The sequence below is a fragment of the Zonotrichia leucophrys genome, chromosome Z (assembly GCF_028769735.1).
Source record: "Zonotrichia leucophrys gambelii isolate GWCS_2022_RI chromosome Z, RI_Zleu_2.0, whole genome shotgun sequence".
In the NCBI taxonomy this organism is placed as follows: Eukaryota; Metazoa; Chordata; class Aves; order Passeriformes; family Passerellidae; genus Zonotrichia; species Zonotrichia leucophrys.
The window spans coordinates 28,755,670-28,769,354 of NC_088200.1; the positions used below are offsets into that span (position 1 = coordinate 28,755,670).

Below are 13,685 nucleotides of genomic sequence, written 5' to 3' on the forward strand. Positions count from 1 at the left end.
GCTGCTCCGCCCTGCCGCTCGGCTCTGGATTAGCGCAACTGGCGACGTGGGACGGCCCGGCCCGGCCCCGCGCCCGCCGCCGGCTCCGGGAGCGGCACCGGGCAGGCCGCCGACGGGACGAGGAGCCCGAGAGCGGCGGCACTCTTTGCGGCAGCCCCACCAGCGCGACACGGTGAGGGGCGGCGGCGCAGGGAGCGCCCCGGTGGGCGGCGATGGCGCTGAGGGCGCGGGCGCTGTACGACTTCAGGTCGGAGAACCCGGGTGAGATCTCGCTGCGGGAGCACGAGGTGCTGAGCCTGTGCAGTGAGCAGGACATCGAGGGGTGGCTGGAGGGCGTCAACAGCCGCGGGGACCGCGGGCTCTTCCCCGCTTCTTACGTGCAGGTGATCCGCGCCCCCGCCGCCGAGCCGCCGCCGCCCGCCCGCTACGCAAACGTCCCCGTCGGCGGATTCGAGCCGCTGCCGCCCCCCGCCGCCTTCAAGCCGGCGGCGCAGCAGCCCCCGCCCGAGACCTTCCCGCCGCCCCCCGCCGGGTATCCCTTTCCGCCCTACGGCGGCTCCTATCAGCCCAGCCAGGGCAGCGATGACGACTGGGACGACGACTGGGACGACAGCTCCACGGTGGCCGACGAGCCGGGCGCCCTGGGCAGCTCCTACCCCGACTACGAGGCGGCGGGCGGCGGCGCCCCGGGCCGGTACCGCCTGTCTACCCGCTCCGAGCCATCCCTGGGCCCCCGCGGCGCGGGGCACCCACCGGGACACCCGCACCCCCCCGGCGGCGGCGGCGCCGCCAAGAGCTCGGCCACGGTGAGCCGCAATCTCAATCGCTTCTCCACCTTCGTCAAGTCCGGCGGAGAGGCCTTCGTGCTGGGCGAGGCGTCGGGCTTCGTGAAGGACGGGGACAAGCTATGCGTAGTGCTGGGCCCCAGGGGCCCGGAGTGGCAGGAGAACCCGTACCCCTTCCAGTGCTCCATCGAGGACCCCACCAAACAGACCAAATTCAAGGGCATGAAGAGCTACATCGCCTACAAGCTGGTGCCCAGCCATACCGGGCAGCAGGTGCACCGTCGCTACAAGCACTTTGACTGGCTCTATGGGCGCCTGGCTGAGAAGTTCCCTGTCATCTCCGTGCCACACTTGCCAGAGAAGCAGGCCACTGGCCGCTTTGAGGAGGACTTCATCTCCAAACGTCGCAAAGGCCTGGCCTGGTGGATGGACCACATGTGCAGCCACCCTGTGCTCGCTCAGTGTGATGCCTTCCAGCACTTCCTTACCTGTCCCAGCACGGATGAGAAGGCCTGGAAACAAGGCAAGCGCAAGGCTGAAAAGGATGAGATGGTGGGTGCCAACTTTTTTCTGACCATCAGTGTCCCCACAGGCCCTGGGGCCAGCCTGGACTTGCAGGAGGTAGAAAGCCAGGTGGATGGCTTCAAAGCCTTCACCAAGAAGATGGATGAGAGTGCCCTGCAACTTAATCACACGGCCAACGAGTTTGCCCGCAAACAAGTCACTGGTTTCAAGAAGGAATACCAGAAGGTGGGGCACTCCTTCAAGTGCCTCAGTCAGGCATTTGAGCTGGACCAGCAAGCCTTTTCAGCTGGCCTCAACCAAGCCATAGCCTTCACTGCAGAAGCCTATGATGCCATCGGGGACCTCTTTGCAGATCAGCCCCGGCAGGACCTAGATCCTGTGATGGATTTGTTAGCGTTGTATCAGGGGCATTTGGCCAACTTTCCAGACATCATCCATGTGCAGAAAGGTAAGACCCTTTTGTGTTTTCTGAAACAATTTAACTTTTATGTATCAGTGACATGCAACTGATACAGGAACCAGTGCCTAAATTTGCCTTGTGTCTGCCTTGCTGGCTTTGTGTTCGATCTTCCTGTGTTTGCTTAGGTAAACTCTCTCTAGAAATACAAAAAACACATCAGTGAGAATTTTTATTATGTGCCAAAGGCCTAAACATAGTTGGGAGTTTTGTTGATCAGTAGTTGCTGTGTTCGGCTGCATATCTCTCAAAGTAACCACGTTGAACTAAACTGCCTGTATATTAAAAATTATTTGGCTTGTTTACAAGCTGGAAATTAAGTGGTATGCAAACATCTATTACTCTGAGGTATGTGAGGTATCTTGAATTTTTTTCTATTAGGTACTGAATATGAAGTAATATGATGATGCAGGTACTCCTCTGATTGACCACTCTGTTCAAGGTGCACATGGAAGTGTGTGTTTTGCAGCATCAGTCTGATGAGATGTTTAAGGCTGCTGGGGCATCTTTGTTCAGCCAAGTGTCCTGTGGTGTTTGTGAAATAGTAATGGTCAGCTACAGTGTTCTTAATTGTTCAACCTTCACCCTTATTATCATGAGCAGATGCTGGTCACCTGTTATCCTTTCAGCATCTTTCTAGCTGAAACACGCTGCCCAGGTTCAGATTGTTAGTTGTAAGGTACTTTGTGACCTGTCAGAAAGAAAGAAATTCAAGAATGAAAGAAAATCTGCTGTATAACTAATGACACGTGTCCAGAGAAACAGAAGTTTGAAGTACTGTATATGAGGAGATGCTGCTGTTAAGTTATCGATAGTCATACATTCTTTACCATTGCAAGTAGGTAAGTCCATCATTAATTTTTTTTTTTGTTATCTTCCTTACCTGTCGTTTTCAACTCAAAGTTCAGGAGGGTGTGGGCCTTTCAGTTGTAACACCAAGGCCAATAAAGCATCACATATGCTCTGCAGAAATGGTTATCCATAAGTTACCCAAGAAAATGCATGAGTTTTGTAGAAAATTAGTTTGGAGATTAAATCCCAAGTGAATTGTCACCCAGAGCAAATCAGTCTTTTTATCCTTACATGAAATTTCCAGGAGTTTTGCATCTAAAACAGTACACTAAATTTGGTAAAAAGAGTTGGAAAAGTTTTTTCAACAGAGTAGAAAGACAGCTGTCTAGAGGTATGCATAGCTGGGAACATCTGATGAAAGAGATTTGCTACAAAGTGCACAATTTGTTGTTATTTAAGAAAATAAGCTTTTCATAAAAATTGTATGTATGAAAGTCTGATTTCCATTATGCTGTCAAATATCAAAAATTGTGAGTGTAAACTTGAACAATCTTAATTTTATTTTGAAGAGGAAAGAGAGGTGTGAAGGTTAGCATTTGAGGATTTTCTTTGCTAGCTGCTGTGGTATTGTGTTTTGATAACAGCTTTCAAATATTTTAGATTTGGAGAGATGAGTGGCCTTGGCAATGCCTCATGTTTGGGAGCAGAGCATGTTAAAGTGAGTTGTCATCTAAAAGGATTATCTGTAAGCTTCTGGAAAAAATAAAGGGACAGATACTTGTATTAGATGGGAAAATCCAGCATACTGTATATACTATTTAAATAAAATATCCTCAGGCTTTAAGGTTATATGGAGGTCCTCACTGAAGTATTTTTGGAAACAAGCCTTTGAAGAGAGGACTGGGAAGAATAAGATATTTGCTGAAAGCATCCTTATTTCTTTTGTAGTTCTATTTGAATTTACGCTTACTGGTAAATTGTACTTTGCTGAACTGCTGAAGGTTCATGTAAATAACTAGGGCAGTGCATGAGCATGAAGTATGTAGAGTTGATTTTGGGCTAGGCACTGTCCTGGAGCGGACTGGAGAAATGTCCACCTCCCCTGCATGCAGCTGTTAGTGCTCCAGCACCTCTGCGCTAGCACTGTGTTCACAGTATCATCCATGGCACATAGTAGTCATAGGAATATGGCAGGGGCTTCAGAGAGGGGTCTCTTGAGTGTACATGGCCATGACAGGAACAGAGTTGTATGAGTTGTGTGGTTTTTGTTGTTTCTGTTACCAGACAGCAAACTAGACAAAAACCGAGAGTAATGTTTTGTGCTCTATATTGCTGGTTTATTACTCTTAAAGGGTACTATTAAGAAGGTACAGCTTTTCAATGCCAATCTGTAAACTTCAGATGAAAATATGAACTGTTTGGTGTTCTTGCATTATAAACGCTTTGTTTTAAATTTACTGTCTGGGATAGTTGCCAATTTTGAGAAATAATATTGTCCCTATACACTACACAAATATCTGTTTGTATAGTCAATAGCTATGAAACTGTGTTTGTGATAAGAAGTCATATGAAAAATAGGGTTGACATGTCTTTCTTCAAGGGTTTTATTTTCTAGTGAGCAAGCTCATTAAGCAGTAAAATTACACCAAAGTGACCTTAAAAGTTGCAGAAGCTGGAGCCTGACTGATACTTTGTATAAATGGCCATGCCTTTAAAACTATGAACCCTGAAATTAGAAGCAGTGCTCTTTTTTTGCTACATAATGCAAATATATTACTTACTTCTGATAAAACCCAAGATGATTTTCCCTTGGATCTACAGCAAAGGCAGCTGTACCAAAGCTTGCCTGTGTCTGTGCATAGAGCTGGAGGACTATGAGTGTGAGAATGATCAACTCCTAACCCTCCCAGCTCATAGATTTGCTGGATCCCTGCAAATCTATGAGGCCTGATAGGATTTATCCAAGAATGCTCAGAGGGCAGGGTGATATCATTATGAAGCTCCTCTCATTGATTTTTGAGCAGTCTTGGAAATCCTAAGAGGTCCCAGCTGACTGGAAGCTGGCAAACGTTGTCCCAGTTCTAAAGAAGAGCAAGAGGAGGACCCCTTCCACAGGCCTGTCAGTCTGATGTCAGTGCCTGGTGAAGTTCTGAAGAACCTTATTCTGAGAGGTGTTGAAAAACACCTGAAAGACAATGCAGTCCTTGGTCACATCCAGCACAGCTTCATGAGAGTAAAATCCTGCTTGTTGAGTCTTCCTGTTCTAATGACAAGGTAATCCACAAAGTTGATCAAGGGAAACCAATTGGTGTGATCTTTTTGGATTTCACTAAAGCTTCCATTGCTCTCCCACTGTATCCTGGACGAAATGTCCAGCTCACAGCTGGACAAACACACCATGGGATGGGTGAGAGCTGGCTCATGGGCTGGGCACAAAGGGTTACAGTGCATGGGGTGGTATCAGACTGGGGACCTGTCACTGGGGGTTCCACAGGTCTCTGTCATCAGGCCTGTGCTCTTTGACATCTTCATACATGACCTGGACAAAGGATGAAAAGGAATAGTAAGTTTGCTGATTGCCCTAAACGTAGAGGAGCTGCTGACTCCCGTGAGGGCAGAGAGACCATAACAAATTAGATGGGCAATCACAAACCATATGAAGTTTAACAAAGGGAAGTGCCAAGTTCTGCACCTGGCATGGGGCAGCCCTGGATGTACAGACAGACTGGGGAATGAGAGGCTGGACAGCAGTGCCATGGAAAGGGCCCTGGGGCTCTGGTCCATGGCAAGCTGAACATGAGCCAGCAGTGCCCTGGCAGCCAGGAGGGCCAAGCGTGTCCTGGGGGCATCAGGGACAGCATCAGCAGCCAGGCAAGGGAGGGAATTGTCCTGCTCTGCTCTGCTCTGGGGCAGCCTCACCTCCAGTGCTGGGGGCACTTCTGGGTGCCACAGTATCAGACATTAAACTACTGGAGAACATCCAGAGGAGGGCCATGAGGATGTTGAAGGTTCTGGAGGGGAAGCCTGATGAGGAATAACTGAGATCACTTGGTCTGTTCTGCCTGGAGGAGACTGAGGGGAGAACTCACTGTAGCTTGCAACTTCCTTGTGACAGGAAGAGGAGGGACAGGCACTGATCTCTGTGTGATTGATGACATGACCCAAGGGAATGGCCTGAAGTTGTGTCAGGTGAGGTCGAGGCTGAATATTAGGAAAAGGTTGCTCACCCGGATGGTTTTTGGGCACTAGAACAGGCTCCTGTTTTGAAAATTTCCATTTGGACAATTCCCAGGCACCTGGTGTGACTCTTGGCATGTCCTTTGTAGGGCTGAGTTGAACTCAGTGATACCCGTGGGTCTCTTCCTACTTGGCATAATCTGTGATTCTGTAATTTTAACTGTCTTGCCCTGTTATGCTTTTGTACTGCAGTTAGCTGAAGGGCTGCTGAATATGATTTCTGAGTGTAATTTGTGCTATGAACTGAGAACTCTGCATGTCTGAGGTTTTGTTTAAAAACTTTCTGCAACTTATGCAAAAAGAGCCACAGAGATAAAAGTTCTCCTATATGTGGGCTTTTTCTTTTTCTCTAGAATTATGAACCAAAGCCATGTAAGCCTTGCCATTGCTTTGTCTGCATCTAACCAAGAAAATGTGTTAACTGTTGTGCTTTTAATTGTTTTGGGATTCAGGTCTTTCTGCCTTCTATGCTGAGGACATCATATGTGATCTGATTTGTGTAATTTGTGTAAAACACATGTACCAACGGACTGTGGAAATATTTTCAACCTGTTAGCTATCTTACTAATATTGTTAATTGATATTTTATGAAATGGCAATAGCTTCAATAGGAGATTTTACAAGATTCCTTTTCTTTCATCTTGAGTTCCTAGAGTTTAAGTAATTTTCTGCAGGAAGAGTTAATGTTCCAGCTACAGAAGAGACAGACAAAGTATTTGAACATTTCTGTACCACATGCCAGTCGAGGATCAACAAGTCAATGCTTTGAGACCTTTCTTGGTGTCTTGTGCACCCTAGTCTGGGTCTCGGATTCATTCGATTGAGTCCTACAGCAAAGAATGTGCCAAGTTGGAAACCCCACATTTCCATCTGGAAATACTTGTTTTGAGAGTCCCACTGAGGCTGGTATAGATCATATCAGTATCAAGGCATATATCCCTTACAATGACTTCTGTTCCATAGGTCTTATTTGGAAAATTAAGTGATTAGGGAGAACCAGTGCCTGGATAGAGTAGACAATGGGAGAGTGGTGTCTCAAGCTTCTAAATATCCCAATACTTTCGTGCATCTAGCCTTGAGCTCCTTGTAGGTAAATGCTTCTGATGTGCATGCATGAAAAGATACTTGGGCATGTATGTGGGGTTTTTGGAATGGAAGGTACATATTAGACAGAAACACTTGTACACAGTTTTCTTTAGCCTCTGGCGAAACATTTGCAGAAGAGGGATATAAAGTTCCAGAGGTGCAAAACACTAAGCTGCATTTATCATTTTCTATTGCAGAACTGGTGTATGGTTCAAGAAATACTGGTTCCGTTTTTTTAATTTTGAGAAGCAAAGCAGCTTCCCATTTGTAATGGATAATACCTTCTCTTTTATGCATTTAAGGTCTACTTGGGGAAATTCCCTAGGCATTCTTGGTGAAATAATTTCTACGTATTAATTGCTAAAGCTTTGCTCAACTTGATGCAATCTTCCTACTTCTGTACAACACAAATGCTCGCTGCAGGCCCATGCAAGTTCAGAAAATTCGTGCACTTGTGGGAATTGGAGACAGTGTATGCTAGTGTCCTAGCTCATTCTTGTCTGGCTCTCTTGTCTTCATATTTGCTTTGTGAGGGTAGAGAAGTTGGCAGAGTTTTGGATATCTTTCTTTCAAGTTTTGTTTTAGGGATTACTGTAATTGGCCGCTTGCAATTCATGAACGTGGAGGAAGTACTGACTAACATGCTGTTTCTCTTTCCAGATTTCTTCTCTCTTAACATTATGATGTTCTTGTTTGAGAAATTTCTGGCTATGGTTTTTACTAAAGAGACTGAAAAAGTGGTCTAAATGTTTCCTGAGATACAGGCAATTCCATTTCCTTTGCATGCCAGGATTTAAGAGAATTATTTTTAAAAAATACTTGAATGACTTACTGTTTTCTGATCACTGTTTGTGAAAAGTAAAATTAAGCAAATAGTCTTATTTACCTGAAGCAAACCTAATTCTAGACGTAGGCTTTAAAGAATGCACTTACTATGTTTTTAGAATATTTACAAATATTACATATATGTTTTTATATTACTTACAAGACTGTAGGTAAAAAATCTATCTAGATGGAAATGCATCAAAATTTAAAGCACTGAAAAATCCAAACAACACTGAAACCTGGAACTCTCTAACATTTTCAGCTTCCCCCTTCTCCCTCCTCCCGCCATGGAGAACTGGTATTGGAATTAATGAATAAATCAGACTGGTTAATATTGGCACCTAAAACTTTATATCACAGTATAAAAGCAGTGCTTTTCTCTTATGCTTGTTTCCTAAACTCTTAAATTTGTTGTGCAGACAGGGTTTTTCTCATCACTCTTTTTCCTATTATCCACCTTGTAGGGTTTTTTCCTCTTCTGTCCCTCAGATGAATACACTTTGCATGGGCTTCAACTCAGGTAGCTGCCGCGTAAGAGCTAGGCATGCAATCCTAGCCAGATGACCCTTGCAGCAGTAAAAGGAGATGAGTGTTTCATCTGTGTAAGAGCTTTGGTGAGAAAGGATGCTCCTGGATAACTTCTTTTTTTTGCCGTGTCAGCCTCCCCATAGCTGTCACATGATGATGTAACACTGTCTGCTTGCTGCCGCATTACCCAATATTGTCTCACAATATTTGAACGTAACCTTAAGGAAATGGAGCTAAAATGTGAAAGAATCCTCACATTTAGAAACTGTATAAAATTACAGCTGTCTTAGTTTGTGTGTAGTCAGAATCAGAGGACAGGAGTAATATTGAGCAATGCCTTTGCTTGAAGAAAATTAAGACAGTAAGAGGGGGGGAAAAAAAGGACTGCTATGCCCTGTCTATATGAAAGATAAATCAGTCTTTTTAATGTATGATTAATTTTCCTTTTCCACTTCCTTACAATCTCTGTTGCTTTTTAAGGGAGTGAGATTCATGCTGTTGTGATGGGTTATTTTCCTGTTACCTTCTGAAACTGGTCTGGTATCATATGCTTTCAGTAACAGAGACATTTCATGGCTAATAACACACAAGTGGGTTGTTTTTTTCAAAACCTGCTGGTATCAGAGGAAGACTATAGCTATTTCTTCTATGGGAGAGACTACATGCATTACTGCACACCAGAAGGTCTCTCCAGTCTACCCTGCTAGTCCTAACTGGAGAAGTTTTGATTGGAGCTCACACTTGTAGGTTTTACTACAGGCAGTGCATATTTATTTAAATACAAATCTTCATCAGCTTTGTAGTCAGATCATAGAAAATGTCCCAATACTATGTGCTCACCACAAGTAGTAAGGCTTTATCCACTGGGAAAACTCAGTGAGCAACGAGCGAGTAGTACAACAGTGTAGACATTGAAGAATTAAAAATTATACTGTAGAAAGAGGAATTCTACTTCAAAACCAAAGTAATGCCTTTTAAAAGACATATGGAGACTCTATAGACAGGGCTGGTTCTTCTGAAGCCCTGGGTGCTCCTAGTTTGGCTGATAGGGCTTCTATCCAAATATGGGAGACAAGAATTGGTAGACTGAAAATGGAAAGAAGCTCCCAGAGCTCCTCCAGTTCTTTGTTAGCACATTATCAAAAACAAACAAGCTGCCTAACTTTTTTAGTTTGTAAGTCACCTTTAGAACCTTTAGAACAAGGACATGTTTCAGCCTTTCCAGCATCTTTCCATGACTTCATTGTTAGACTTTGTTTGAACAGTTAAAATGCCAAGTCAGTAAGTGCTGACTGTGTAAACTTAGCCAGTTGGCATCTTATGTATTTTAAATTTCCTGGTTCAAATAACACAGAATTTGAAAATTTTAATTGAAAACAATATGAAATTACATTTGGCTGAGTTCCCAAACATGAGCCTTATCAGCAGACTAGAGCAAACAAATGGCACATGCTTTCTTATGCAGTCTTGTTTGTATCTTTCATAAAAGCCATGAGGACTTAAATAAAATGGAAAAAAACCCCAAACAACCCACCAACATTTAAACAATCTGTTCAGTTCTTGCCAGTGGCTTTGGATTGTTACTGTAGCAGAACAGGAAGAAGTGTGATGTTTTCAGCCTTTGTTTTAAGTAGGTACACATAATGGGTGGACAACTTCTGTAATCATAGTGAACTGAGCTGTGCTTTTTATGGCTGCATGCAATTCATTAACAATGTGAAAAGCAGGTTCATCCTGTGATTCGGAGTTTACATTTCTTTGTTGTCCCATAGTAAAAGCAACTTACTATTCTGTACTATTCTGATTTTTTAAGAGTGTTTGTGATTTTGAATCTTTATATGCATGAATAGCTATGCTGCCTATAACTAGCAGTATACTAAAGAAACTTTCGTTTTAAATAATGTAAGTATAACATTATATTAAAATTTTCACTTGTTCTGCTTTTGGATTATTTTACATATTTTAATGGGTTACATTAATGATGGCTTACCTTGTATGTTTTTTTCTGCTACAGAAATTCTACTTATTTTTGCTTATACAGAGCAACTGCAGAAAATGCAGTTTTTCAAACAAGAAAACTTCTTTTGTTCTTGCCGAGAAACGTTCAGAAATCTAAGAGAGGGCAGTTAAAGGGTACTAGGATATCAAAAACCAGTATCTGCATTTCATTTGCATCTTGACTCTTTTATATGAATTTATGTTGAACTGCCTATACATGTTTCATTTGCTCATCTTATGACAGTAATGGAGCTAAACAGATGATAGTGGACAAGCAAACACTGTAAGTTGTAGTTGTTCTTTGTTCCCTTTTAGTCTTAACAGAAAACAACATCCAAAAGTAGGTGTTTCACTGTGCCCAGTAAAGCAGTGATTTAAGAGTCAATGGAACTTGAATTTATACTTACTTGTCTCAGTAATAGTTGGATGTTGATACACAGTGTTACCTGGTTCCCCTGTCCATCCACTTCCCATGAATCTTACACAATTTTTTTTGTAACAAGGAAAGAAGTCAGCATTTAATGTAAGAGTGCTCACATCCATTTTGGAGAGGAGGAGAAGGAGGAGACATTTCTGCTCATTCGTTGTTAACTATTTCTACTGAAAATTAATTTATTTTATCTATGGACAGCATAATTTCTGATGGTTGTTGTCTTGAAGTCTGCAGCATGAACAGAGCTTTTACAAAAGCTGTTAAAACTCTGGAGCACCTTTCTAACATAAAGTGCTTGTTCCTAGCATCCTAATTAGGAAAAATACACAAAACCTGTGACAACTGAATTGTAATAGACCAACTCCAATTCTGGAAAAGCAGAGTAGTTCTGTATTAGAAAGCTTGTTGATGCCCTAGTTAGATGTAAACTAATGAGAAGTACTAAAAATGACTGAAAGGTTTCATCTTGGTACTTCTGCAAATTCCAATTGCCTAGGTTTTCAAGTGTGGTCCTAAAAAACATGACTGCCTTTCTAATGGGCAAATGTATTGTGTTTCTGGTGACCAGTCTAGTTTATGTTTCACTCTTTTTGGTTCCCCTAGTCTGCACTGCCAGCTGAAACCACACCAAAGAAAAAGTCTTTTGAATGGTACGTGTGAATGCCAAAAAGTACAGAATGCCTTAGAACTGGGCAAACCCAGCATTAGTTAGCATTTGCCTCTCAGGCTGTGGTGCAAAATGTTATGTTTGTGATAACAGACAGCTGTACACATAGTTTAACCGGATTTTACAGTCAGTTTAAACATGCTTTAGTGCCTAAAATACGGTCATTTGTTTGCTTAGAAGACTGCTAGTGTACAATGCATCAGAAGGTAACAGTTTTAACATCTCTGCATTCAACATTTGAATGGAAAATATTAATCACATTTTACACACTTTTTCTATGTGGCTACCTAGCATTATGTTTTGTTGGGTTTTAAAAAATGTTATTAATGGCATTATGTGGGGCGGTAGATGCATTAAAATGATAATTCTGTGGTGTTTCTTTCATTTACTAGACCATGTTGCTCTCATTTTCTGTTATCAACTCCTCCAAAAGCAAGCTATGGCATCTGCTCACATAGCAGTGTGGTGTACCATGTACCAGCAAAACATTGGTACTTTAGGTGCTACACACCAAGGCTCATAGATTCCTCTGGGGTACTCTGGACTGAAAAGCACATTGACAGTTAGAGATTTAAATATTTTTTTAGTGGTGTGATCATTTTACACTCTCTGAACGTGCATAGATATGATTACAGTCCTTGTAGATTTGGGTAAATAAATCACCTTTTCCTCTGTGTACACAAACTGACAAATGTATGCTTAATGAGTCTAATCAGATCTTAATAATCATACTATTTAAAATTTAAAAAGATATTAATTAGACTACCAGTCACACTGGTAGTTTTGAAGAAATGACATTTTACACGGTGTATTCTAGCATCATTGTTAATTTGGTTTATGTTAATTAAGTGAATTTATAAGTTAAGACCATCAGATGAGGTTACAGCTAATTAATGTCCTGCAATATCTAGCAAAGACTGTGTGAGCTGTTGAGTTGTGTAGATTAGGAAGCAACATGATTTTTAACTGAAGAATGTGTTTTTTAGTGCCAGCTTTCAATAAGCTTTGCAGCAGGGTAACTGAGAGAGCAAATAATTATGTCTGATTTTAATAATTCTGTAGTCAGTGTTGATCTAGATGTCAGCAGAGTGCTGTAATTTATAAAATCTAAATTTACAGGATAGTACTATGCTGTTCTGGGCTTTTTTTGAGCACTGGGCAACAAAAAAAGCAAAGGGAAAACATAGATCACTTCTTCAACTATTGTTAGGCGGCAGGTTCTAAAAGCATTATAACCATTTTCATGTATCTACAAAAACCTCTATAATACTAAAGTAATTGCAGTTTGATGCATTTGAGTTTTATATTTTTGACATTTCACTATGCAAAAGGGAATGTTGGTAAAGTGTTTTTGTGCCCTAAAGGAGAATGTAATCTTTTAAATGCAAAGACTGGGTTTGAATACTATTGTCTTGGCACTTAGCAAAAGAGAGTGGCAGAATTTTGCCTTTGGTGTTGAAAATCACTTGCTTCTTTTGGTGTAAAACTGTAATACTAGACTTTTTTAAAAGCAACTCATTCCAATATTAATAACTGTAATGGTACTTTCCCCCTGTCTTCTGGTTTTAATTTCAGACAAATTCCTATTATGCTGCTTTCCATTATAAATCTTGGCCAGAAAATGTAAAGAATTTGCAGAATCTCAGTGTAGGCTTCTTTTGTTAATCAGTGTTCAGAGCATTCTTAAGAAAATAATCTGTCAGTGAGGCAAAATCTCTGTACTGTTACTATTTCACTTTCGATTGAGAAGGAGAAGTTTGGGGATTTTTTCAGAGTTGGATTTCACATTATGTGTTATCTCATTGTCGTGGTTTGAGCACAGCTGGAAGCTAGGCACTGAGCAATTGCTCACTCAACCCTATCCTCTCTCTCCCCCCATCTTAACCTCAGTGGAATGGAGAGGAGACTCGAAGTAAAATTTGTATGTTGAGATAAGAACAGTTTAGTAATTTTTAAATTTTTAATTTTTTTTTAAACAGTTTACTTTAGTAATTGATACTAAAGTAAAATGCAATAATAATGGTAATTAATAATAACGACAATAAAAAGGAAACAAACAGGTGATGTACAAGGCAGTTGCTCAGCACTCACTGACTGCCAGACCCCCTCTCAAACCCAGATTTGCGGTGCTTCTGGGTAACCCCCCCAGTTTATATCCTGGGCATGGCTTCTGTGGAATAGAATGTTCCTTTGGTCAGTTCCAATCACTTGCCCAACTAATGTCCAGTTTTCTTTTGTGCACCTCTTCACTGGCAGAACATGAGACTAGGAGGCAGAAAAGGAAATCCTTGACTCGGAAACATGCCATAGCAAAAACCCAAACATCAGTGTGTTATCAACACCATTCTCACT

General features: G+C 42.1%; 1 protein-coding gene across 2 annotated transcripts in view; it reads left to right on the top strand.

The window, feature by feature from the left end:
- The first annotated feature begins 12 nt into the window (after nt 1–12).
- The window catches only part of SNX18 (sorting nexin 18), a 198,051-nt gene continuing 184,378 nt past the window's right edge, over nt 13–13,685 (top strand). The window contains exon 1 of one of the 2 annotated variants that reach the window (XM_064736151.1): nt 13–1,758. In XM_064736151.1, coding sequence (XP_064592221.1) covers nt 213–1,758 — 1,546 coding nt within the window. In that variant the 5' untranslated portion in view covers nt 13–212. The remainder of the gene's footprint in view (nt 1,759–13,685) is intronic. The other variant, XM_064736150.1, reaches the window with a different exon arrangement.